Below are 27,864 nucleotides of genomic sequence, written 5' to 3'. Positions count from 1 at the left end.
CCCAGCAATAAGCCACCACTATGACAACATAATGCAGTTCAGAGAAGTGACGTAACTGATGACGTAGACGCACTGACTATGTGTTTCGACGAAACAATATTTATAACTAGCATCTCGTAGCGGAAACTGGAAAACGACGTGGTTGCTTAATTACGCTTCCGGTTTGTGACATCCGGGTTGATTGTCTCATCTTGCTCGCCTGTCAGGAACGATCAAATAGGTAGAAAACATTGGTTTTCCAAGTAATAGTAGTAGTAGTAGTCGTAGTAGTATGTGAAGAAAGCAGTCTTCTGGGATTTGGCACCGTGTATATGTAGTGTTAACCGACGTTTCGGAGGAACGTATCGCCTCCATCTTGCTTGCAGATTTCTTATACTTTTTCTTCTACCCTGAAGATGGAGGCGATACGTTCCTCCGAAACGTCGGCTAACACCACATATACACGGTGCCAAATCCCAGAAGACTGCTTTCTTCATAGTCACCGCCGTGAAAGCCTCAACTCTTACGTAGTAATATGTGTTAAAACTATTTTTTATATCTTTATCATCATTCTTCGTCGTCAATTTTTCTTCTCTTCGCCGATCCTCGTTATTCATCATCTCCTCTCTCACCCTCCTTCACCTCCTCCTCCTCTCCGTCCTTCCTATGCGTTTTGTACCAGATACGAGCACAAAGAGAAATTCTTTATCACAGTGACATGCATGTTCATGTGGAACCCGTATATTGGTTTCAGACCCTTGGGTGTTATTGTGTCATGAAAAGAAGCTGCATCCTCACCTACACAGTTGTGCGTTCCCGGTATAAAGTGGGCATGTTCACCAGAGAGAGACTTGGAATCAGTTAGTTGGACCCTGTCCAAAATTGGATGTATGTGTTTTGCTTGCATTCCACATGTCCCGCGTGCGGCCTAATCAGTGAAGTAACTGACGGACAGTGGAGATTCGTGTCTCATCAGAGATACGAATTTTTCTTTCATGTCCAGCCCGGTTGTGGGGCCTATTCAGCCTGACATTCGGTTCATACTGGGAAATATATCCTTGGGAGAAGCTGACCGCGCATATCTGTACTGAATAGTGCCAAGGCTATGCCTGCACTCACTTCCTGGACACATGTCTTAACTCTTCTTACCTTCCAGTACATGTTACTAGTAAACTGAAATAATTGATTAGGGTTGTTTAACAACAGGCCAATATAGCTCAGTCGGTATAGCGACGGACTGCGAGCTGGACGGCCGGGGTTCGATTCCTGGTAAGCGCAAGAAATTTTTCTCTTCTTCACAGCTTCCATGGCCCACCTAGCCTCTTACACAGTGGGTATATGGGGCTCTTTGATCCCATATTTCATTATAAAATTGCGGTTTCAAAGGTCGTCGAACTCTGTTCTCAGAGAACGCAGCCGACATGACGAAATTACGTCGTGTTTTCCTCCTCGTTACGAAATGCTACTGCAAGACTGGAACATCTTTTGTCTCTGCTACAGAATGACATTAAAGGGTGTGAATAATTGCCCCAGTGCGCAGACCTTAATGGAGTTAACGTTCCCCCGATGTCCGTAGTTTTCACATTATTTGTGATCCATTTCTTGCACATTAATGTGGAGAGGTCTCATTAGCGTCCCTTCTAGTCTCATCACAAAACAAGCCATTAACCATAAAGGAAACCCTCTCCTAAAGCGGAACTTGTACAATGGCTTCACAGGATATTTCACGCGATCTTCGCTGCCCGGAGTCGAGGAAGTTGAGCCAGTATAGTGACTCGGCTACAGGCTGAACCATCGGAGAACCAGGGTTCAATTTGCAGCAAGGATGGAGATTCTTTATGTTCTGCGCTGCACCGAGGCCCATCCAGTCCCCAACGATCGTTTCCTTGCTTCCAATTTATTTCCAGTTCATACACTGATCGTCCCATCTTTCGACGCTGTGTGGCCTTAGCTGCTGACAGCGTCGCTAAGTGAATGAAAATAATGGCCGTGCCATAGGTCAGGTGGTTGTCGCCAGATTCCCACCGCGGCGGTCCGGGTTCGAGCTCAGGTCAAACCATCTGGAATTTGTGGTGGACAAAGTGGCACTAGGACAGGTTTTCTTCGATTACTTCGGTTTCCCCTGTCACTTCTCGTTCCACCAAATGCTCCATATTCATGTGCCATCCGGGACTGCTACAGTAGGCCTCTTAGTGGCCGACGTACCGGCAAGACTCATTCTCACTCCACCCCACAAAACAACAACAACAACAAAATTAGTTGTTGAGAGCTACACTGTATGTCATGTAGTAATTATTTGCATGATGAGTCTTTTTAAAAAGTGTTTGAGCTCTCTGTGAGGTTTATGAAAAGTAGGGATTATATTGGACCAATCAGTGGTTGTTATTGTTGTTGTTATTGGAGAGGGTGGGTTTCCCCATGCACTTAGACCAAATGTTGGTCCATTGTGCGTCCCCCTGTGATATTCTACCAGTCCCTATACCCTACCGGTACTGGTGCGTGCCATCAATCCCTACTCAGCCAGCGAGTTCGGCCTCTACTGGCTCAGCGGTATCTCGATGGTTCCCTCATCTACCAGAGGCGTTAGAGACTACGGTTGGGCGGGAAATGTCCTGAATTTGGCTCAGAGGTCCCCTTGAGACATGAGGCTTAAAATCCCTCCCGGAGGACTTGTTCCCTGAATTTTTCCGCCCTTAAAAATTCCACGACCTCCGCCGGTTTTGAACCCGCGTACCTTGAGTCACGAGGTGGGAACGTTACCCCTAGACTACGGAGGCCGCTGACAACTAATAGACCATCCATATACCTCCCTCTAGTGCCAAGGTTAGGAACGCGGCAGGGCTACACCTTACCCCCCTCACACGTCTTTATGGCATGGTGCTTAACTACAGGGACAACTTTACCGTACCTCTTCAATATTATTCTCCCATCTACGTCTACGTGTCCAGTGCGCTGGCAAGAGCCAGCAGCATATACAAAAGGCAGACCCCTCCTCTCGTCAGAGAGGGCGCCCCACAAAAACAAGACCGTAACTGCCAAACAGTAATAAATATCTGGTGGGGCTCGATACCAAGACTTACTGACTGACTGACTGACTGACTGACTGACCATCAGTCGCAATGTGACCTGAACTTGGACTACATTTCCAAGATCTCTTCCGTTCAGGTTTACCGACAAGAATTGTTATATGCATTATATCCTTCTTGATGTAATTGCTTTAGTAATATTGATGAAGAGTACATATTATGTTCCACGTTATGGGATTTTATTCATTGTAATACTCCTCACCCACGCGACACCCTCTGTCTGCTAAAGTTGGCACTAACTTCGATGACAAGCGGCGGTCGCTCGGTCGGTATAGTTCGCTTGCAGACTCAAGCCACGGAGTTTGTTTTGTTTGTAATACTCCTCATTCTTAGATCGAGACATTATTATGCTGACCAAGCGGGCTGGTGTAGCGCTGTATGTTCGGGAGGTGCTCGTTTTGAACCTTGGCCGAGACACTGGCTGCCCCGACTGAGGACTTTCATATTTTACTCAATAACTCCAGGCAAATAACGGGATAGTATATCGGTCAAGAAACGGCTGCGTCTTCCATATCCTTTCCAATTCATTATTCATTAACCATCCTGTTAGACGGAGTTTAATGTAGGTAGTGGCATAATAAAATAAGGTGAAATACACCACACTGCAATTATTATGTCATAAATCTCCACCCAAAGTTTAATAAATTCATTTCAGAATCCATCCTGATATTCAGACCAGGCATTGTTAATGCTGGGCTATATATAAACTACCTCGTTCAGCCTAAAGCTACTGAGAAATTATTACTCTGCAACGGGATTCTATGCAGAAGAGTGCTGCAATATTAACAGTGCATTCGGACTGTGACAGGACGTTCAAAAAGATAGATTGTAGTACCGAGTTCATTGCGAAAGCAGTGACATAGATGTGCGAGGAACCTTCAGTTGCAGAAGGTAGCCTTGTAAAAGATGATGTTTTCCAGTTTCACGACACACGAATTATAGCATGTTTTTCATAACAAAGAAGTACTTGAATATGCATAAAAAGGAACATTTTGTATGCAAGAGACAAGAGATACGTCAGACCTTCATTCATTCATTCATTACGCGAAGTAAAGAAAGCGTACAAAGTCTGTAACAAACAAACCATTGTTTGCTTTCAGAACAGAGCTTTGTAGTTCACACCCTAAACGTCATTTTAATATTTCGGAGGGAATCTTTTACGCTGCAATTATGTTAAACATTGTCTATTCTGTGATGTATGCACATATCTGACACCTCTGGGGTTTGCTCTGCTTCCATCTTTAAGTGGTCAGTTGTTACCGCTTACTGTTACCTCAACGGTTTATGGTTGCCATTGAAGCTCAGAGCCTTTCGGGTCCAGTACCCACTGTTACTAGGATCGTAAAGATTAAGAAGCAGTAGATATATCAATTAATGGAATGAAACAAAACGCATGGAAAATATATTAGAGCCACCCCCAAAAGTGTTGTGTATCAGCCTATCAAACTTGGATCGGAGATTGGACAGTGCCAGTCAAAAATTATATGCAATGTAATGACTCATCATACAAGTCACTAGAGAATCCGGAAACACTTTGTTCTGTAACACTCAATAAATGACAATCGCAAATGCAGTTGTAAAATATGTGTACTTCATGGAGTACTCCTCTTGACTATTCTTTGAATTGCACAAATGGAAAATGTCCTTGTATTAAAATGACCATTTCTTAGATGAGGCAACAACACAGGTTCTTTCTTCCGAGCCCTGATTTTCAGTTCGCCGCTTTCATAACGTGTAGGCCACATCAGACCGTATTTGTGCAGGTAAACTAACATAATTTACAGCAGGTACATTATTGACTTGCTAATCATATGTCTCTTAGCAACTATAAACGTGTTTACACACAGATATATTTCATGTGACAGCGTCTGTTGTAGCATGGCAAAACGGCGAGCTAACCGGATAGCAGAAGGGTTGCATGGTTTGAAGAGAGCCATGACGAAAGCAAGTACAGTTCATATCTACGCAGCAGCGGGGACACAGATGTGTGTTACTCAAGATTTAAACTTAAAATTGCTTTGCTTAAAGGAACTGTAAAACCAACCTTCTTCTCCACTTCACCGGTTTTCGTACCAAGAGGAGAAAAGTGTTCAGCTGCAGGTCACAAAGGGGCGCAGCCCATTTCCTTGAAATGTTCTTACAAACACAAAATGAGGCTCAAGTTACCAAAAAGAACGATACTATATAACTAACTTCATGGAGCTGAGCGTTTCTTGAGAAGTCACCAATTTTGCAGTTACTCAAGTATTTCCCAGTATTTTATGGAACCCAAAAGTTCATTACCATGTTCATAAGAGCCCTCCGCTGATTCCTATCCTGAGTCAGAGCGATCCAGTCCACACCACCCCATCCTATCCGTCTAAGATCCATTTTAATATTATCCACCCACTTACATCTTGGTCTTCTTAGTGGTCTCTTTCCATCAGTCCTTCCCACCAATATCCTATGTGCATTGCTCTTCTTCCCCACTTGTGATCACTACCTGGAGATTTATACCATTTCAACTTTGCCATAGCAATTTCAGCCTCAAAAGGACTAGGATCAGACGTACACACACACACACACACCTACCTGTCATGAATACAGAGATTTGCCTGCGCCCATCTTCCCCAGTGGTTCATAATTAGTAGTACACTGTAGTCTGAACTTGGTCCTCTACCGTTATGAGGTTGTAAGATCAAAATTGGTCAGAGAAATAAGTACTGCATTTCTCTTGTCCACAGCCATGTGTATCCCACAATGGATGAACTGGCAGAGCAGATCAACTTTGTCATGTCACACTTCCTCCTCAAGAGCATAATTGGTTTTGGTGTGGGCGCTGGTGGCAACGTGCTGGCGAGATTTGCTCTGGTACATCCTGAGAAGGTTTGTACTTTTCATTAAGGTAGACATTATGAAGAAAACTTGCGGCCCTTTGTTGGCCCTTGCCACTTTTCAGTTTCTTGATCATTTACATAGTCAATAGGACTCTTTGGATGGGGGATCAGCCCATTGCAAGGCTGCTACTTGCGCGCACAGGGCGGCACAAACAGAATAAACGCACACAGACATCCATGCCTCAAGTGGGATTCAAACCCACGATCCCAGTGTTTTATGGAATAGTTGGTAAGGCGAATGCTTTGGTAAAATCCTACCTCAAAGATAGATCCCAGAGAGTTTTAATCAGTAATTGGCATGTTCATTCTGGATTGCCAAAGTTAATAATGGTGTTCCCCAGGGATCGATTCTGGGACCTGTATTGTATCTTTTATACATAAATGACTTGCCAGGCATAATAATTAGTAAATCCAAACCTGATCTTTTTACAGATGACACCAGCATAATTTTCAGGATTTCTGGCCTTTTAGGTTATGAAAACGACATTATTCAATTATTTAAAAACATGAATGATTGGTTTAAAGCTAATTAATTGACACTAAATTTCGATAAAGCATACTTTCTACAATTCTTGACTAAGAATAGCTATCCAGTGGATATGCATATTGACTATGGTAACAGTCAGGTTGCTAAATATACTAGTACCAAATTTCTTGGGTTAATTTCATTTTACTCATTGGAAGAATATTTTAACTTCAATATTAATTAACAATCTTGGTGTGTTATACACTGGATGCCTATTAGTATATTTTTATGTTTGATTATTGTAGTCTTGTTTCATATTAATATGTTGCATGCTTTTACATATATATTTTATAACTGTTTAACGATTTACTCATTGTGATTTGTCTTGGATAACATGTGTAATTGTTATGAATTAAGTATAATTAATTTTGATCTATATAATTGATGAAATTTATCTGTTCTCTTTGACTGTTTTTATATCCACTGGTCGTCCAGCCATATAGGGATCCATGGAATGTGAATAAATGAATGAATGAATGAATGAATGAAAAAAATGAATGAGTGGGTGAAGACTGTTCATGCGTTAGACCATGCAGCCACTGTGATCGGCACTTATGACACCTACAGCCCTTTAATATCCTTCCACCTTTACAGAAAGGTACCAGAAATGATAAATTAGAAATTGATAGTCATAAATTCTGTTAAAAATTTAATGGGGAATTGTCAAAACAAACTTCATTATAAGCACCTACATCAATAACTTGAGAAGTTCTGGAATGAGGGCTACTTGTATATTGTAATAGTGAACAAGATAAAATAACAGTGTGTACAAAATGGTGCTGATGTCTAAAAAATCATATTTTAGTAAAGGTTGCCTACAAAACAAACTGTACAGAAATACCTACTCACTCTTTCTCTTTAATTATTTCTACTCACAACTGTCCAAACAATAGCAGTTAAGAGATGTGACAGCAGCCTCCGTAGTCTAGGGGTAATGGTCCCACCTCGTGACTGAAGGTATGCGGGTTCAAACCCAGCAGAGGTCATGGAATTTTTAAGGGCAGAAAAATTCAGGGAACAAGTCCTCTGGAAGGGATTTAAGCCGTGGGTCCCGTGTCCTAGCTTTACGGCACGTAAAAGAACCTCATGTCCTAACGGGGACCACTGAGCCAAATTCAGGACATTTCCCGCCCAACAGTAGTCTCTAACGCCTCTGGTAGATGGGGGAAGCATCGAGATACCGCTGAGCCAGTAGAGGCCAAACTCGCTGGCTGGGTCGGGACTGAAGGCATGCACCAGTACTGGTAGGGAATAGAGACTGGTAGAATCTCATAGGGGGATGCACAATGGACCAACAGTTGGTCTAAGTGCATGGGGAAACCCACCCTCTCCAATACAATAAGAGATGTGACACCCAGATTCGAAATAAACACTGACATACAGTTTATAAGCTTCACTAATAGCTATTATTTTTACATTACACTGTACACTGTAGACTTCTGGTGGGTTTGAATTTTGCCTGTGGTGTTTTCCGTAACATAGTCACTGTGAGGTCTCTTTTCCTGGTAGTGAGTAGAAGTGTTTTCTATTGTTTTCTTTCATAAAGCTAAAGTAAAATACTTTCATGTGATTGAGTGACTATTGACAGGGTTTGAGTTGGTTACTTCGATTTATTGCACACTTTAACACATGACTCATAGCTACAAGTAACTATAATAGCCTCACTGGTTTACACACTCTAAAGATCACTGTGACTGCAGCACACATAAAGTCTTCTATGTCTTCACTCTTTGCTTCCTGGTAACCAATTTGAACAGTGTCTTCTGCTAAGGCCCTTATGAGCTGGCAGATATACCACAACTAACTCATTTCTCCAGCTGTCCTGGTTATAACATCAAGCACATGGAAAACCCTGTTGCTCTGTTGCTGTTCAATTATTTCCACGGGAACATGTTTGAGAAGCCATTACTTAGTAACAGCTCTTGTAATATTTGCTTATCTCATAGTCGTTGCTTAGCAATGTGTCTATTTGCTACAATATTTAAAATACTCTTATTAAAAATAAAGCCGTAACAAAAATTTAAATATGGATAAACATGAGGTTTGCCATTTTAAATCTTTTGATTTAATTTTTTGTTATGAATCTTGAAGGGTGTCCTTCTCTGCATAACAGTCAGCACTTACAATACCTTTCTTTTTATAAAGAATCATTGCTTAGTTGTGTCCACCTCTATTTTTAGACCAGTTTGCCTACTGGCATGTAAATTCATTTTTTTCTGTACTGATATTCTGTATAGTATCATATTTTTGCTTAACGAACATCAGGAATATATACTCAAGTGCCAAAAGTTGTGGAATAGCAGTATGTGATTTATTGTTAAGTGGTGCCACCATCCCAAGATGGCTTGGGAATGCCCAGACCTGTATCAGTTGTGACGTGTTCTCTTGTGGGTCAGGCTGAACACCAGCTAGTCTGCTCATGGCAAGGTGATGTGAATTATCAGAATTTGAATGGGACAGGATAGTGGGTGCCAGGTGGATGGGAAATTCCATTTCCGAAGTTGTGCGGCCATTCAACATTCCTCAATCCACGGTATCTCATGTGTACCTGGAATACCTCATGGAAGACATTACCACTCACTGTGGACAGCGCAGTGGTCAGCCATTGGTGCTTAATATTCGTGACCAGAGGCATCTAGCTAGAATTGTCTGTGGTAACAGGCAAGCGACACTGGCTGAAATCACATCCACATTCAATGCAGGAGGTACCAGACGCATATCCAGCAGGTCAGTACAGCGTTCTTTAGCTTCCATGGGATATGGGAGCCTTACCTGGGCTTGTGATGTCACTAATTGCACCCTGGAGGACTGGCAACATGTGGCCTGGTCCGATGACTCATGGTACCAGTTGTTTTTGGCAGATGGTAGGTTATGAGTGTGGCACAGACCCCAGTTGTCAACAAGGCGCCATGGAGGCTGGTGGTGGTTCCATACTGGTGTGGGTCCTGTGGTCTGCCAAACATGTCATTGACCATTGATTCCTACATTGCACTCCGTTGTGACCATTTGCGGTCGTTCAAGGACTTCATGTACCCCTCCACAAAGATGGGATATTCCAGCAGGACATGCACTGTGTCATCGGGGCCAAAATTATCCAGAAATGGTTTGAGGAGCAGTCTGGAGAATTATGATGATTGGTGTGGCCACCATGTTCCCCTGACAGGAACACAGTCAAGCATTTATGGGACATGGTGAAGAGGTTCATTCATACCCAAAATCCTGCACCTACAAATACCAGGGAGATGTGTGTGGCTACCCAGATGGCATGGCTCAACATCTCTCCAGAGGTCTTCCATCCACTTGTGGAATCGATGCCATGTTGAGTGACTGCGCTTCACTGGGCTAGAAGGGGTCCTACATGATACTAGGTACCTATCCCCTGACTTTTGGCGCGTGAATATATAAAAGTGCTTGATTTATGGTTTAAAGGATTCTTCCTAATTTTGAACATAAATTACAAATGAAACTTTTTAGTCTTCCACTTTCATGATTTTTCAGATATTGATCTTCTTGCTTATGACACCATGTAGTCTTGTGTACAGATAACTGACATTTTGGAGAAATGTGTACATGCTACTTTTATCTTCTGGGTTATAGTGTGTAGGGTGAGGAATAGGTTGGGTTGTATTGTCAGTCAGGTGATGAAGAAGGTGGTCAGTCAGATCCATTTGAGGAGGAGAGAAGATGTAGCCAAGTCTTGACCAGTAGGAGTGGTCAACTGGAAGAATCCCCTTTTCAGAAGAGTGAAAAATGCTAAAGTAAATATTATACCAAAAAGTGAGTGAGAAATGATTTTACATGAATTGGAACCTTGAAATATATACAGTTCCCCAGCTATTGTTAGGGCAGTTATAACATGCATATTATGTTGAAAGAAATAAATTATGAATGCAGACCTGTTGTTGGGAACCTGTCAGTAAGAAGAATAGAGAGATGGGAAGATGTATTTGCACTCACTCACTCACTCACTCACTCATGGAGCTGAGCCCTTCTTGAGAAGCCACCAATTCTGCAGCTACTCAAGAACTTCCCAGCATTTTATGGAACCCGAAGGTTTACCTTGTTCACAAGAGCCCTCCACTGGTCCCTATCCTGAGCCAGATCAATCCAGTGGTACACCTATCCAGAGGTTGTAATTGTGGAGGGAGGCTTCTTGGTATCCTGGAGAGGGTGTCCTCTTCTCTGGACTGTATAAGTTTATGCTGGTTAGGTATGGTATGAATTTCGTTTGACTCAGAGGCTCCGAAGAAGGAAAGTCTGAATAGGTGCAGACATGCAAGGCACCAGTTTCTTCAGGCATGTAATCATGTTTCAGTGGGATATGCATTATGAGGGCAACAGTTATTGTGAACTGTGTATGGTCGGTTCTCTAGCTTTATTAATGTGTGGATCAGTTAACATGGTCTTGGTTATGTTTGATTTTCTTAGGTAGAAGCTCTTTGCCTCGTCAATTGTGTTTCAACTCAGGCTGGATGGATCGAATGGGGCTACCAAAAGCTTAATGCAAGACACCTCAGAACCAAAGGCATGACCCAGGCAGTGCTGGACTACCTCATGTGGCATCATTTTGGTCGGGTAAATATAACATTACTGGGACTGTGTATTGCATTGAAACAAGAGCCTGTATAATAATTTGAATATGGTTGGGTACTTGTCAAATTAGTGAATTCGGTACAAGTAAAATATTGTCACAATAGGACAGTGTATTTTTATTAAAAAAATTGAGTTCTTTAGTATAAAGGTCAAATATACTTTTCACAATAAACCCTACAAGAGAAGCACAAAAAGTATAAATATTCATCATGATGAACAATGAAAAAATATTATTAAAAATGCAGTTGTTATACAATTTAAATAAACACTTGTATATGTACAATTACTTATAGAGAAGAAACCAGCAATAATTCCTGTCATGATAGCACACGTGAAAAACATCATATTTACAGTACTAGTATAGCCACGTTTCTGGCAACCTAGGGGTAGCCTAAAGAGTTCAGGTTCTTCTGCAGGATACATCACACCCTCATGTCCTCGCATCCCACCTAATGCCAACTCTAAACACAACAAAAGTGCTTGCATGTCCAATGTCAATAATATAAGTTGTAAAAATCTTTTTTTCATTTTTATTTTATGAAAATTGCAACTGCTCAGCAGTGGTAAGCTGTATAGTTAATATTATTAGATATGCAACCTGATTACAATAAGAGATGACATAGATCTATAAGCACTGGTAATGAGAAATTGGTAGGTATGAAATGAAAATAAAAAATAAGCTGTAAAAATTGGTGCATGTATTTACAATTAAACATGGGCTGCCTGACCTCCCCCCCAATCACCATAGTACCAATGCCCTTGATTTTCAGACATCAGAATGATGTGTATATGCTCTTTCTCTTTGTTCTTTTGGGAATAGGCCATCCTGCTCTTCTAATAAGACTAGTTAGTTAACAACCAATGAATTCTCCTATAAATTAACTTTCAGGTCTCAATACATATTGCAGCCACTTTTCTCTGTAGTACAATCCTTTCTTCACTGTAGAATATACCAGAATCATTTTTGCAGTCACATCATCCTGGCATTCTAGTAAGTAAATTTGTTTAAATAGATTATGGAATGCAAATCCACCATGTGAAATTTCTTAGCTGTTTGTTAACAATCAAACTTTCAAATGAGGAGTGTTGGGACAGATGTCACCTTCTGTAATTGTAATTGATTTTGGTCTGAGCTTTATTTTTCAGATGTCTTTATTATAGTGTCACATATTTGCTGGAATTTATGCAGCCCTCTATGGACATCTTTATTGAATTCATAATGCAGCTAAGATAATGAAAGTGGCTTACAATATTTGTTACAGAATCATTTTTATTTGATGTTCTACTAAAGTTTAGTATTTTAATTTTAAAGGTAATTATTTTGCTTTTGAATTTACATGACATTTTATTTAAAAATTACAGCTTATAGTTCACACTCTGCCCTCCGTCACATCATCAGCATATAGTAATGTATTCATTTAGAAATCATGCATTTCTTCCAAAATGTGTTTGTCTTTTACTTTGTTCTACAATTAAATCCTTATAGACATTAAAAAACTCGGGTTATGAGCTGACCTGCCATACTGCTTGCTGCTGAGGAAAGGTTCACAACTAGTTTTAGACAGGCATGTATTGAATACAAATATATTTTTTGTTAGGCTCTTAACACTTTTAGGTAATGAACATACAGCTGTATGGTTAGGATGTTATTTGTCTTTTTGTCCAACATGGCTCATAGACAGTGCACCCCTATACCGCATAAACAAGAAGGACTCTGCTCACATTAGCAGTTTGTTAATGTTTATTCTTGTGCCACAAGATTCCACTATAAACTGGTAAAAAGAATAATTTATTTAATGTTAGTTGAAGTCTTTGTTTACATTGTTCAGAAGTCTGTTGCTCACTAAAATGTATTGGTTCCTGTTAACCTGAATTGGAAAGGATGTAACAAAACTGTTTCTCACATTGGATTGTCATTTACACAAATGAAAGGACCACACAAGAGTCACAAGCGCTATGGTTTATTATTCCTGGACCTGGCACAATATTTTGAATGTAGCCAGTTGAAAAATAAAAGAAGAAAATGCTCTTCTTGTTACGTATGAGGTTCTCACAGCAGCAACTATGAAGAGTATAGTTTTCTGAGTTGTAATGCTGTTTAGTTTGGAGAAAACCGAACGTTACAGAGGAACATATCGTTTCCATCTTCAAGGTCGAAGAGTAAGCCAAGCAAGAAATCAGCAAGAAGTAAACTGCAGGCACAGCTCTGTTTGCTGTCTGCTTCATGGCTGGTTTCATGCTTTGGTTACTCTTCAACCCTGAAAATGGAGGTGAATGTTCCTCTGGAACTTTTGCCATGTGCTGAACTGCTTGCGTTACAACCCAGAAGTCCATATTCCTCTTCCTTACTACTACCACCACCGCACCCCCTACCCATCTACTTCTGCTACTCTCACTCTTGACCTTGCAGGTTTTAATTCCATGGTATCTTCAGTCACCTGTTTGTAACTATTCTACCTGCATGATTTTATCACCTCATCTCTGAACACTATAATATACTTTGCATATAAGTATTTTTTGCCTAATTATCATCGAGCCAAGACTCTCATTTTTGTCGTGTCTGTTCTGCTTCCATTGTATTGTCCCATGTCCATATCTCACTGTTTTACTTAAAAGTTTCATAGAGTTGTCTAAGATATTAATTTAAGACATTTGTAATTTTTAATTCATGCATCCTGTTGTGTTACAATATACAACCTCTTTATTAACCATCACAACACAACAAATTGGCCTTGATATTTGTTGTGTTGTTAATAAAGAGGTTGTAAGACATTTGTAGTTAATATAATGGTACTTCCTGTTGCAGCAAACTAATGTGTTGCCTTTAACTTGTGATGTCATATGTTTTTTAGGGCACAGAGGAGAGGAACCATGATCTGGTTCAGGTGTACAAGGCATACTTTGAACGTCATGTGAATCCCACCAACCTCGCACTCTTCATCGACAGCTATATCAGACGAACAGATCTGAATATTGTTCGTGAACTGGAGCCTTCAAGACGCAAGAATTCTCATACACTCAGTATGCCTGTCATGAACATCACAGGGGCCCTCAGTCCACATGTAGATGATACTGTCACCCTTAATGGACGCCTTGACCCAACCAATTCCACGTGGATGAAGGTGAGATAGAATGACTATTTTGAAGTTCAACATTTGTATGCCAAAACCAGTATCTACAGGTCTCATGAATGTACAGAATACAAGTGCCACATAGGAAGTTACATTCTGAAGCTTTGAAAGTTAAGCAGATTATATTGCCCACACTACAGCAGTTCTAGTACAGATTATATCTCTATAGTCTGTCCTGGATCCCAAAATCTGATTGCTGTTGTGTTCTCTTGTGGCTTACATCACCAGATATGGTGTCTTTCAGACTGGATTTGATTGGCTTTGGACCTGAAACTCTTCCCCTAGGCTAGGTTCTCCTGCTGTTGGCTTTTCCCATTGAAGGAACTGCAGTACAGTAAGGTTGGAAAGTTTGGTGTCACACAGATTTCACACACTGTTAAAAGCAAAAGCTCCAGGGAACCCCAGAATGTGTGTATACAGAGGGCCTTGTGTTGGTAGATGCTGGTTTCCTTGTATTTACTTTATTATGATGCATTTGATCTGAAATACTAGAGATTAAGAAAACAGGTCTCATTGTAACTTTTTATGTTATGTTTTAGAACCATTCTGTTTTGTTCTTTTCAGTTCTTATCCCAAAGCTAGGTGTTATCGTTTGAGATTATCTGATGACAAAACATTCTATAATGCTGCTGTTTGTGGAAATTTGCCTTATTGTTACTGGAATGTGTATTCAGTGTAATGTTTTTATCAGCTGTTCTTAAATATGTAAGAAAAGTTGTAGAAACTGTGAACCCTCTTTCAATATGGTTTGGCTGTCTCCTGGTCTTTCATCATCGAGAGGGACTGCTGTTTGCAAAATGGATATGTCCTTTACAGATCAGAGTTTGTAAACATTTTCAACCCTCCTTATTGATTGGTTTTCCATAACCACAAAATATGAAACCGTCAATCCTGAGATCTCTGTAATTACAATGCTTATTTTTAATTGCATTTATATATAGCAGTGAATATACTGAAGCTGTTAGAACTTTAACGGTCTTGTGGAGCTGCTACTGTTTATTCTGTATTACCAGGAAACTTTTGGAAAACAAATTTTAATCATAAACATTGCCACACTCCAGTGACAGATTGAGTTCAGGGTCAATACCACCATACTACTGGCTGTGCCCAAAAAGAAAAAAAAAAAGATGCTGTGTCTTATATTCACCTACTCCTAGGTTTTGGAACAATATCACAGTATCACAGTAACATCGAATGGATTCAAACTGTGGCTCAGAATTCTAACAGAAATTCTGATATTGCGATATTGACCTGAATGTAAGATATCTATCTTCTCAAAACCTAAATTCTTAAAGAAGGAAGAACTTGAAATAAACATGTTTGAACTGCTTCATCAGTGTACATTTGCTTCTGTTATACTGAAATGACATACTACTTCCAAGTCACTGGTTTGAACTTTGCCACCATTAAATTAAAATTTTGGTTTCACACACTGCTCTAGAAACTTATGTTACAAGTCCATGTGTTTTCTAAGACTTACAAAGTTCTACAAACCGTATTGCTGAGTCCCATATGCTTCTTTGAACGGCAGCGTGTCTGTTGTAAAACAGTAGAGACAGAGTACTGTCACATTGTTTGTAGCTCTCAGACCCTTCCTTTGTTCATTTACTCATACTCTTATATTTCTTTCTTTGTTTATGTATGTATGTATTTATATTTTTTAATTTTCATTTCATGCACCCTGTTGTGTTATAATATATAACTTCTTTATTAAGACCATCACAAAACAACTATATCAAGGTCAGTGCCTGGTTTTGGCTCTGCTACATGTTTCAGCTATTAATAGCCATCACCAAGCAAATACATGGCTAACATATATACACCACTGAACTGCAGTATTAATAAAATTGGATACAATAATATTAATTATATTAAAATACTTGACATAAAAATAAAATAAATTAGAGTATATAAAACAAAAGTTATAGTATAAAACAAGAATAAAATTCTTTGATTGATGCTTTACATCATCAAGTCAGTCGTTGGTTTTTATGATTTTGTTTCATTCCCATGGACAAATTAGAGTATTCTATATTTTGTGTATAAAAACTGTTATTGGAGGCTCGTGATATAGATTTAGTAATAGTAATGTTAATCTGAAAATGACATGAAAGTAATAGTATTAAATTTTGTTATAATCAACAATTGATTTTGGTATTGAAGATATAGTGTATTATTACTTACTCGTATTTATTGATCTAGTTGTGTTGTGATGGTGTTATTAAAGAAGTTATATTTATATTTTTGTTTACTTACTTGTTTATTTTTTACATATAGCACTCACTTCGTCCTCCTTTCTTTTATTCTTACATTTATTTATTTATTTATTTGTATACATATTCTTCTTGGCTGAACATGGTAAATGTGGTAACCCTGGTAACTTTATATTCTAGAATGAATTACCCTTAAGTCACTTAGTTACAAATTTTACATAGCATACCCTGTTCGTTTGAAGTTTCCTCTAACTACATGGGTTTAAACACAGAAAATGTTTCTTCTTCATATTTAGCTACATGGGTGGTTTTAGGAATTTTGTATATTGTTCTTTCCTGGCAGTTTGACAGGTCTACAGATAATGATAAGAACAAACTTAAGTTCTACTAATAAACATTAGAAATCGACTCAGAAGTTGATAAATGTATGTTCATTCCCTTGAAAAGTTATCTCCTATTCATATAAATTTACAGTATCATCTGTCTGATAGCTATTAGTAAATGAAGACTGAATGTCCAGTCAGTTTTTAAAAATGTCTCTAGAGGAGAAAAGTGCACATTATAGTTTGGCAAACGTATTAAATTAGTACCCATTGATATCTCATCTCATGTCTTCAAATAAAATAATTTCTGAAGATATAACTACAAGTTTGTGGATTTTTCACAGATTCAGGATTGTGGTATGGTTTTGGAGGAACAACCAGGAAAAGTCAGTGAGGCGTTCCGCCTGTTCCTTCAAGGACAGGGTTATGGTAAGTGATCATCTGAAGAAGAGATGCTTATAAGCACATGCTTCTTGCATCACATTGAAACACAGTACCACATTGTGTGTTGTTCGCGTTCTCTATAGAGCTTAAAATATTCAGATTTACCTGTTGTGGCTTGAAGCCTTGTTTACTATTGCTGTAGAGTTATGATGATAATCATAATGTTACTGTTGCAAGCAGAATGCTTCAAGACCAGCAGTTCAACTGCAGATGGAATTGTGCGTATTATTTCAACAAATCCCTTGTAATAGCTTGTGAATTGTACTAGCTAGTTAGAAAGTGAGCTTTTTAGTGTTTATTTTCAGACATCTTAAAACAATCATTGATAAACCTGCACTGTTTACATTTAATGTACATTTTGAGTGTCATATGTCTTTACAAAACTAGTTAGATAACAGGTTACTTCAGCACTGATTGGCATTGTTTCAAAACTTTATTTTCATTGTTACCGATTTGGGAGAATGACTTTGGTATGTATTAAACACATTATAACATATAATGCATATTAATATAAATTTAATAAACCAGTTTCAGATAATATTAGAAGTGTTGTATTACTATAAATTATGTGCAAGACTGCTTATTAATTATGCATTTCTAGTAATTAGCTTTTAATTTCATATGTAACTTTTTTACTCTTCTCATTTTTCTAGCTGTATAGTATTAGAACCCACACCAAATATTGTGTGTTGCTTTTTACCTTGGTTGTCAAGTTCCTTAAATAGTTTATGCACATATTTTTCTTTTCTTTCTGTTTTCTTTAAAGCTGTGAAACTTTCGCGGAAACGGTCAACATCTACATCGGCAGAAGGTAAATGTAATTAACAAAACAGTGTGTATGGATAAACCAAGATTGCGTGCACTTCCCAAAATTCTTGGTTGATCAGTGTAAGTGTTAGCATAAGTGCTCTGTTTGGACTTTGTTGTATGTCTGCTTCCATCTGGTCTGGTTTATGATGCATCCTCCTTATCAACATGTGTTTGTTGCTTGCATTAACTCTATTCAATATTTCACTTGCACTTTGCAGCTTATTGTATTTTTGTAACTTCTGAGCCTGTGGTAGCATTTGCACCTTTTACTGTTGCTGAGTGTTTTGCTTAAAATGGCTCTGAAGGAAGGTTAGTAACATATTAATAATTCATGTATATTAAAAAATACCATACAGTGATCTAAATGTGATCCTAAACAGAAGTGTAGAGAAATATGAGTGTATATATCACTTGATGGATTGGAGTTCTTTCAATTATGCTTGTAAATTAAAATGACTTATAATATTCATAAATTTGTGTCTAGTATTTTCAGAATAATTTTAAATATTGATTTATATTAAACGTGCAAGAATAATTGACAAAGTTCTGTATACCAGTTTCTCATGGAGAAGTATTAAGTAGTTAATGTGTGATTTGCACAAAGTGAAGAAAATGAATAAATGATTGGAAAGATGTCCTATGCATCCACATTTGTCATCTTCAGCGCTACTTAGTGAGCTTCAGAGAAATCGAATGCAGGAAATCTACACTAAACTTGCCAGATGGATTTCATTTTGATTCATATTGATCACATATAATCCCAATTTATAAGAATTAAATTCTGTCATGTTTCTCAGGAATGGCTCATAGTCTGAAAAATTAGTACCTATTATAAAATGTAGATCTCTTGAAGAGCGACAGGTTTAATTGGAAATATTATTTTAATGATGTATGCCTAATGAAGCACAATGAATATAATTTCTGACTCTGCCTTATGATTTGTAAAATGTGATTAGCTTTGCAACAGGATGTTTGTATCCACAGTAGGTGAAGGTCTAGGCCATTCAGGTATGTTATGCAAGATAGCTAAGGCACTGTGCACTCCATGGAATATACTTCTATGTTCCTATTATCCAAACGAGAATTGCTCGCATGATGAATATATGTATATAAGCTTATATTTGTAAACAAGAAGTGAAAGAATAGTTCATAATAAAACATGGTTCACTAAAAAATTATTAGTGTTTTTTATGTCTAAATTGCTGCTGCTGTTATTTAGGATGACTGACAAAGATCTTCAAAAGCAAAGATATGCCATGAGAAAGTACTTAATTTCTACTTGATTTTTTCTTGCATTCTTCTCATAATCAGACCTAAGACATCCCTGTAGTGCATGAATTATGCGATGGAATGGAGGTAAACAGTTAATGAATACAGATAGTTTCAGAAATTGAATTCATGTCCATTAAATTGGATATCCTTGTAGAGGTCCAGAATTACTTGATGTAGTATCAGTAAAATATGTGAGTGATATCACTCTTGGTTTCTTGGGTTTCTGGTTTATGTCCTACATGTAGCATGATTGTTTGTGTGGTGCTTTGTAATGTTGCCACCCTCCCCTCAACCTAATATAATAATGAACAAAGACAGGAAGAACTTCATCTCTTTGCCACTGCATCCAGACCAGCTATGGGACCCACCTAACCTCCTCTCCAGTAAATGGTCTGCCAGAGCATGAAGCTGGCCTCTCACATTTACCCAAGACCAAGGCCTTCATGATGTGGTACTGAAACTTAGTAATGAATTTTCCTTTAACAAGACCAATATCTATACACATGTTACTTTGTAATTGCATTACATTTAAACCAAAGTATCTGGTTGTTAAAGATTAAAAAAAAAAAGCTGTGGAAGCAAATGTTGGTAAATATAAAGGAGGTGAAATAAGAAGATGAACTAATAACATAGACATGTACAGAAATGGAACCTTGGATTGGTATTACTGTCATGTTCTTTGATGAGAGTTCTTGAGTCATTATTACTGAAAATGTTAGTGAGGAAAGATGCATATTTCAATGTGGTTACGATTGATATTTTTAAAATAAGCTATTGGAACTATTTTTTTGGGGGCTTCAGAATTCCTTAATCTTCACAATAAAATATTTATGGGATATCTAGAAAGCTGAATATTCAGCACTCACCACAAAGTATTTGGCTTGAACATCATTACTACAAGCTTCTCGGTGGGGGGGGGGGCACATTCATACATTTTCTGTTTCCAAAGATAACTGCTGTTCTGGCACATCTTGATATTAAATGGAGTCTCCAGCATAGAGGCAGATATAGCTGAAATTATCTACTAAAATCTAATTCCAAAAGAGGACATACTAAACACTGAATAAAATTAATCTTATCTGTCTACAAATGAAAGTAAAGATGTGAAAAATAGATCACCACAGGTATCAGACCAGAGTCCCACTCACACCAGCCCCAATAAAACAGAGAATATCAGGCTTACAACCAACCATATAAAATACATATATTTCTATAAGATCAAACAAAAATCAATTTATATTTGTTTTGCAGACTGACACAGAAAATTGCAGTACCTAGGATCATGAACTGGTTTTGTGACAGTTTGAAAAATGCTTGATGGTGAATAGTGACAACCTTTAATGTACTGAAAAATGCTTGATGGTGAATAGTGACAACCTTTAATGTACTAACAACAGAAATGCATGATGATGTGTACATGTTGTGAAGAATGTGGGATATCATGAACATCCTTTGAATTTTAAAAATACTCTTTCAGTTTCTATTCATTTAATTCTTGTTCATTAGGTCCCTTTCCTTTTTGTCCAAAACTGAAGTGGTAATAATTGTTACTAATAATCTTGATGTCAGTTGCATGTCCACGTAAGCTGAGCAATAAGTATTCTTGCAAGTCATATGTGTTCTAACCATCCGTACGTATAGTCTGATTATGTACTTGTAGCTACCATGAAGAGTACCGTCCCCTGGGCTGTGATGCCATGTAGTCTGGTAGAATTTTCCTGATATTTTGAATGAATGTACTGCCTGAATCTGCATGGTCAAAGAGTATGTCGAACAAGCAACAAGCCAGGAGTAATCGGCAAGCAGAATACCCTGCTTGCTTCTTGCTTGCTTGCTTGCTTGGTTTACTCTTTGACCCTGCAGGTGGAGTCATATGTTCTCCAAAATGTCAGGGAGACTTTTACAATACTATAGTGTTACATCTCAGAAAACAACACGTTTGTAGTCATGGCCACAAGAGCCTCAAGTCTGACATTATAGCTGCTGTGTCTGTTGTCATATTGCTATTGCAAAATGGAATCTTAATGTGATACATTGCATTATATTATTGTTATCATTTAACCACACATACAAGATGTTGTAATTTCACACATAGTGATGCACATTTTATTTCTTTATACCAATTTAATACAATAAGTATGCTTGTTACGATTTGAGTAAAACATTGATATTAATAAAAAGACTCAGGTTTTATGTTATTAATCAAAGGAATTACTCTAATACAATCATATTCTACTAGTGTAACATACAGTTTTTGCACAGTTAGTTGTACTTTGATTTAATTAGCCATGGGGAGATAAATTCATATGAAGTACCACAGATGATCAGATCTGCAAGGATATTTTGTATCTTTTGTGTCAGAAAATTTTGCACATAACAATATGATAGTATTTAACTTTTAATATTTGTAATAAATCAATGAAACACTGAAACCGTTAATGTGCTGGATTTGAGGTTTTCACAGCTGTGGTTATGAAGGGCTCTGTCCTCTAGGATATAACGCCATGTAGAGTGTTGAAAAATCAGTTAGTGTATTGGAGGAACATGTCACCCCAATGTTCAGGGTTGAAGAAGAAGCCAAAGTAAGGTAGTAAGACCTGCTTCATGCTGGTTTCCTGCTTGGTTTATTCTTCAACCCTGAAGAGGAGGCAATTTGTTTTCCAACACATCAGTTAACTTTCAGTGCACTAAATGCTGTTAAGTACCAGCTGATAGAACTTTTCAAATAATGTGCCCTTGTGTAAAAGTAGATTAATAATACAAATTTAATTTAATTTAAATTAAATCATTATTTTGAACTAGTAGAAAATTATTACATAACTTATATTCACTGTTGACACTTTCTGGATTAGTATAAGCATGTCTTTGTACTACAATAAGGAAGTGTAAGATTAAGATTTTAAAAATACGTAGGCGAGTCAAATGAAAACCTTAAATATATTTTTGAGTGTTATTTATTGTGCACAATGGCACAAAGCTGTATCACTTTTCAACATAATCTCTCTCACGCTCAATGCAAGTCCTCCAGCGCTTACAAAGTGCATGAATTCCTTTAGAAAAAATTCTTTTGGTAGTCTGCGCAACCAGTTGTGCACCGCGTGGCGTACCTTTTCATCAGAATGGAACGTCTTTCCTCCCATTGCTTCTTTGAGTGGTCCAAACACATGGAAATCACTTGGGGCAAGGTCTGGTGAGTATGCCGGATGAGGAAGACACTCAAAATGCAGGTCAATGATTGTCGCAACTGTTGTACAGGCAGTATGGAGCCTTGCATTGTCATGTTACAAAAGGATACCTGTGAACAGCAATCCACGTCGTTTTGATTGATTGCAGGCCGAAGATGATTTTTTAGGAGATCTGAGTATGATGCACTGGTGACAGTGGTCCCTCTATGCATGTAGTGCTCAAAGATGACGCCTTTTTTGTCCCAAAAGAGAGTCAGCACAACCTTCCCTGCTGATGGTTGTGTTCGTTACTTCTTCGGTTTTGGAGATGAGGAATGGCGCCATTCCTTGCTCGCTCTCTTTGTTTCCGGTTGGTGGAAGTGAACCCAGGTTTCGTCCCCAGTAACGATTCTTGCAAGGAAGTCATCACCATCTCGTTCACGTTCTTCACAAGCATCAATACGTCGGTCTTTCAATTCAGGAGTCAGCTGCCGTGGCACCCATCTTGCAGACACTTTGTGAAACTGGAGCACATCATGCACAATGTGGTGTGCTGAACCATGACTAATGTTTAAACTTGCTGCAATTTCATTCAGTATCACTCTGCAATTTTCCCTCAGTATGGCTTCAACTGCTGCAGTGTTCTCTGGAGTTACAACTCGATGTGCCTGACCCGGACGAGGAGCATCTTCCACTGAAGTCGCACCATTTGCAAACTTCCTACTCCATTCGTACACTTGCTGCTGTGACAAACCTGCATCACCACTCTGCAGTCTAACACATGTTTAATTCTATTTAATTGTCTTTTATACTAATAAAACATGATCTGTCTTGACTATTATCCAGGCACGTATAACCATTGATGTTGATGAGCTTTTAAATGCCTTCACAATAAAATACTGAATTCATCATCTTTTTTCTCAGTAATACAGTCTCTTGGTCTTTCACATGTATTACAAAACATAATCCATTTTAAAATCTGAAAACTCTTAGGTTTTGTATTCAGTTAAATAACAGACTATTGGATTTAGTTTAATGTGCCATACTTACCCGATGTAGAATAAGGATTTTCCTGACTTGGCATTTCAGGAATGGATAGCTTCTCAGTCATTAACAAATCAGAATTCTAGGATTAGTGTTTATGTCATGAATAGTGCAAATCACTTTCTGTTTTGGTGTGTTGCTATCCATGGTGCGGAGAGGTAATTTTTCTTGCTTTGTGTTTATCCTCTGTGTATCTGTAAAACAGATAATGAGAAAAAGTAGGTACTGAGCAGAGCCTTTCATGCTCCAGCATGTAGTTGTGAGATGCTATTATACGCTTTGTGGTTGAGGGGTACAGATTTTTTAGACTTCGTAAAACATTGCATTTCCATGAGATTAATATGGAGGCTGAGGTTTGTCTTATATTTATGTAAATACAGTAAATTTATATTGGTTTTATTATTAATAATATGACCTATTTTGTGTTTAGGTAATTGATGTTAGTGTTATAAGGGTCAGGCCGTGCCATCGCTGAAGCGGTTAGTCACTGGCTTCCCACCGTGGCGGCTCGGGTTCGATCCCGGATCTGGTCAAGTGGGATTTGTGGTGGACAAAGTGGTTCTGGGGCAGGTTTTCTCCAAGTACTTCAGTTTCCCCTGCCAATCTTCATTCCACCAAATTCTCCATCATAATCACCCAGGGCAGGCTACAATAGGCCAATCAGTGGCCGCCGTACTGAGTCGACCCGGTTGGACTCCACCCCCCACTAAGCGAATTAAAAAAGAAATTAGTGTTATAAGGCAAAATTATTGCTGTGGCACTTTATTAAACTAAATTAATACTTCTGCACCACTGGGCAAAGTCAATAACATAAACAGATACATTTTCTTAAAAGAAAATCTCTACTGATAGAAGTTGCAATTAAATGTGCACACAGTTAATTATCTAAATTATAAATCATAACACAACATTTCTTGTGGGATGAGTGTACAGTAAATTACAGTTGTTTTAGCTTAAATATAGTAACAGCAATTAACTTTAATGCTTTTGCTTCATTCTGAGTGAAGCTGATGTATGCTAGATATAGCTTTGCTTGTTTGAAGTGCTAAAGTTGCTGATGTAGATGTGTACTTATTTTTGTTGCAGTTGCGCCGTTGACTGAGAACAAAATGGCAATTTTCCGCCAGACTTCTTTGGATGGCCTAAACTTGATTAGCAAACATCAAACTCGCATATCGTCTCCCCCCTATTGGTCCACCTCTGCCATCAACATTACTGAAAATCCCATATCTGAGGCTGTCGTGTGTTAAGATCCCCCTACCTGCCTTTGTAGAGGTCATTATCTGGAACATGCCATTGCATATCTAGGCCAATGGCACGCAGTGTGGCACTGCTGTGGATGTTTAAAGTGCACATTGGATAAGAACAATATCAGTAGCTAACATATTAGATGAACTAGTTTATATTAAATCTGGTTCACATTAGCTCAAATCCTTGTGACTCTGTAACATGCAAAATAATTCACTAATGAATATGTGCACATGTTAAATTTCATGATGCTGCCAGTATCTAGATCATTAGTGCACGTTAAAGAACTGGTAGCCTGTCTCAAATATTATGTCACCATCATGACTGTACATTGCATATTTGTACTCCACAGCTAACATTTAATGTAGCCTACATCTGAGTTACAGCAACTCATGAAGTAACATATACAAAAAGAGCATTCATCAGTTTCTGCACATTTGATTTTGTTTAAAAAACTCTAATAATATATGGATGACATAATGACAGAAGAGTGTACGAGTATTCCTCAGTTAAAACACACGGCAGTCTGTTTTTAACTAATTAACCCTCCAGTCATTCTCCAGGCAACGGTTCATAAATAATGTTGTGACAACAGAAATGACCCTCTTAGTGTTTCCACAGTAGAGTATATTATCTGAGCCTGCTCTCATCCTAATTATGTTTTCTTTCTTCCTCTGTCTGCAAAAGAATACTTACACTTCTATTTGTTCTTTGTATATAGTATGTTGGCCAGTAGTAGTGGCTCATAGTAACAAGCTTTCTTTGTGTACAGCATTTTAAATATGCATCAAGTCAAATCCCAAACTTTTAGTGACATTAAGATTTGTGAATTGCTGATGAACCTTTTCGAAACTGAACGTATGTATACTAAAGAGGGTTTGAGGAGAACTAGTGTTGAAGTTTTGTTGCTGTGGTTGTATAAGCAATAACCATCTTGAATTGGCACTGTTCTGCAGTTACATATCTTACTGAAATATAAACTCTCATTTTACGAGATTATAGTGCCACCATGAAAACTAGATTGATGTGGAACAGTATAATGATACCTGCTTGCAGGGGTGTGTTGCATATGTTTTTGTCAAACCACTCATAGATTGTGGTGGTCTGGGTTATGACACTGTAGTCTTGTAGATGGTTTGTAATTTTGTAGGCAGTAACACATTCAAGACTACGTGGTATCACAACCCAGAAGATGACAACATAAATTTTCACTGCTGCGAAAAACCTCAAATCTGAAGCCAGTCACAGTATCCTTACAAAATTCTTAAGGTAGCATTAGAATTGTTACTGCTTTGTTTAAGTTGTCCACGTATAATGACAGTTAATATCTTTCTGTTGGGTACATTATCCACCAGTAATATTTCAGACAAATGTGCTAACATTACAGAAAATGAAACGTTTTGAAAACTCGTGGTACTTTTCAGATTGTTTCACAGCCTTTAATTGCCTTATATTTCAGTTTATATCTTCACTTTGATGGTAGATTAATATTTAAAAAATTTCAAGTAAAATATGCTTAGTTTCCAAATGGAATTGCTGATAATATTTCCAAGTTAGTTTATTTATAATAAACATTATCTATATAAACATGTTGATGTAACATACCCCAGGCTCAAATACCCTCACCTCTGAATGGCTGACCTGATATTAAAGAACCTCACAGAACCCTAGTTTAGTCTGTTAGCAGTTTGGAGCAACAAGCATTAGTAACAAGGCAGGATATTTTGAACATTAAACCAGTGCTGTTTTAATCACAGACTATGCATTAATTTTTGTTATCAGACATCGTTTAATGAGACACATGTGCAGAAAGAAGCTTCCTTGGCAGATGGTTAGTAATGTAGTTTAACTACTGAGTCATTTTCAAAATCTACATCTAAAACTCATAAATGGTATAAGAAGGGTTGCCACCTCAAATTTTTTAGATTTCCCTCAAGGTTTATGTAGTTGAGGAATTTTATATGCTGACAACACACACACAACCAAGAATGTCCTCTTAACTTTACTTGCCACCAAGTTCATTTATTGTAACAAAAATGTGAATATAACCTCTATTACACACATACAAAAGCTGTTATAGATTTCTCTTATTATTCAGAAACAGTAGTTAAAAGCAATTGTCTTGGTTTACAGCTTCTTTAATGTATGCTTGTTATAGTGCATTGCAATCTCCATTAACAGGATTTTTAAAATCAACAAAATTTAAGAGGCACAATAATACAGAGATTTCTCAATTTTAAGCAAATGTGACTGGAGTCAAAATTCAATTTCTGGAGACTTCGGTGTAAAACCAGGGAGGTGACAGCCCTATGTAGATCTGCCTTTGATTGCTGATCATTCTGCATTCTTAAAATTTGGACCACAGAAGTAATAATTTCTAGTCAGACATTGTGTGCATCATAAAATATTGATGTTGCAGTCTATGGCAGTAGAACTGAAGAAGCCTTATTATATTAATTGTTATATATAATTATAACAGTTGCATTGGAAATTAGCCTGGTGCTTTGAGCTGGTGTGAAAGTAGTTTTTGAAGGTGGAAGAATCATTTGTGCTGAAAAACTAAAGGATTTGTACGATGAATTTGTAAGATGAATTTAGCAGTATAATTATTAAATAATGTATATATTCTATACAGTATTTTGTTTTATAGAATTCTGTTATACAGATATACCATAGAGTGCAGATAATATATTTAGAATCTGTCCCTTAGATTTTATGTTAGGTTATCTTGTTGCAGTCACAAAAGGCAAATGCTAACTTTTATTGTAATACTTTTATCTTAATGTCAGTTTATTTAACATTTTACATTTTGACTGTATGTATGTATGATCAAAATATTCTCATAGGCCTAATTTTGGTTCCTGTATTATTGCAGAGAATGTAAAAAATTTGTACATGGAAAATAAATTATTTCTTTGAACAGGTAATTTAAGTTCATTATTATACTCTATTATGAATGAGAAAAATATCTTTTTATGGGCTGGATGACTGGAGTCAGCTCCTAGTAGGGAAAGGAAATGTGCTCTTTTAACACCATGCCTGTACTGGCTTTTCCTATCCGGTGTACGAGGGGGTACCCAAAAGAAACCGAACTTATTTTTTTTAAACTTATTTATTCAAATTTTAAGCACAAACCTTCAATCCCCTTCAAAGTA

At 37.8% G+C, this 27,864-nt stretch overlaps 1 protein-coding gene and 1 long non-coding RNA gene across 11 annotated transcripts in view; one reads left to right on the top strand and one right to left on the bottom strand.

Annotated features, from left to right (window-relative positions):
- Positions 1-27,636, top strand: part of LOC111875080 (protein NDRG3) — a 208,894-nt gene extending 181,258 nt beyond the window's left edge. For 8 of the 10 annotated variants that reach the window (XM_023871166.1, XM_023871144.1, XM_023871174.2 and 5 more), the window contains 6 exons: positions 5,789-5,930; positions 10,896-11,042; positions 13,913-14,182; positions 17,072-17,156; positions 17,938-17,982; positions 24,548-27,636. In XM_023871166.1, the coding sequence (XP_023726934.1) occupies positions 5,789-5,930; positions 10,896-11,042; positions 13,913-14,182; positions 17,072-17,156; positions 17,938-17,982; positions 24,548-24,711 (853 nt within the window). In that variant the 3' untranslated portion in view covers positions 24,712-27,636. Of the gene's footprint in view, positions 1-5,788; positions 5,931-10,895; positions 11,043-13,912; positions 14,183-17,071; positions 17,157-17,937; positions 18,060-24,547 lie in introns of all 10 variants that reach the window. The other 2 variants (XR_002844681.2, XM_023871161.2) reach the window with 2 other exon arrangements.
- LOC117283167 lies at positions 19,535-22,220 on the bottom strand. The gene is made up of 2 exons (XR_004514179.1): positions 20,631-22,220; positions 19,535-20,588 (listed from the first exon to the last, which is right to left on the bottom strand). It is a non-coding gene; the product is annotated as an uncharacterized LOC117283167 (long non-coding RNA).
- Positions 27,637-27,864: the final 228 nt, after the last annotated feature.

Source organism: Cryptotermes secundus, unplaced genomic scaffold (assembly GCF_002891405.2).
Source record: "Cryptotermes secundus unplaced genomic scaffold, Csec_1.0 scaffold430, whole genome shotgun sequence".
NCBI lineage: Eukaryota > Metazoa > Arthropoda > Insecta > Blattodea > Kalotermitidae > Cryptotermes > Cryptotermes secundus.
This window is presented reverse-complemented; position numbering and strand designations above follow the sequence as displayed.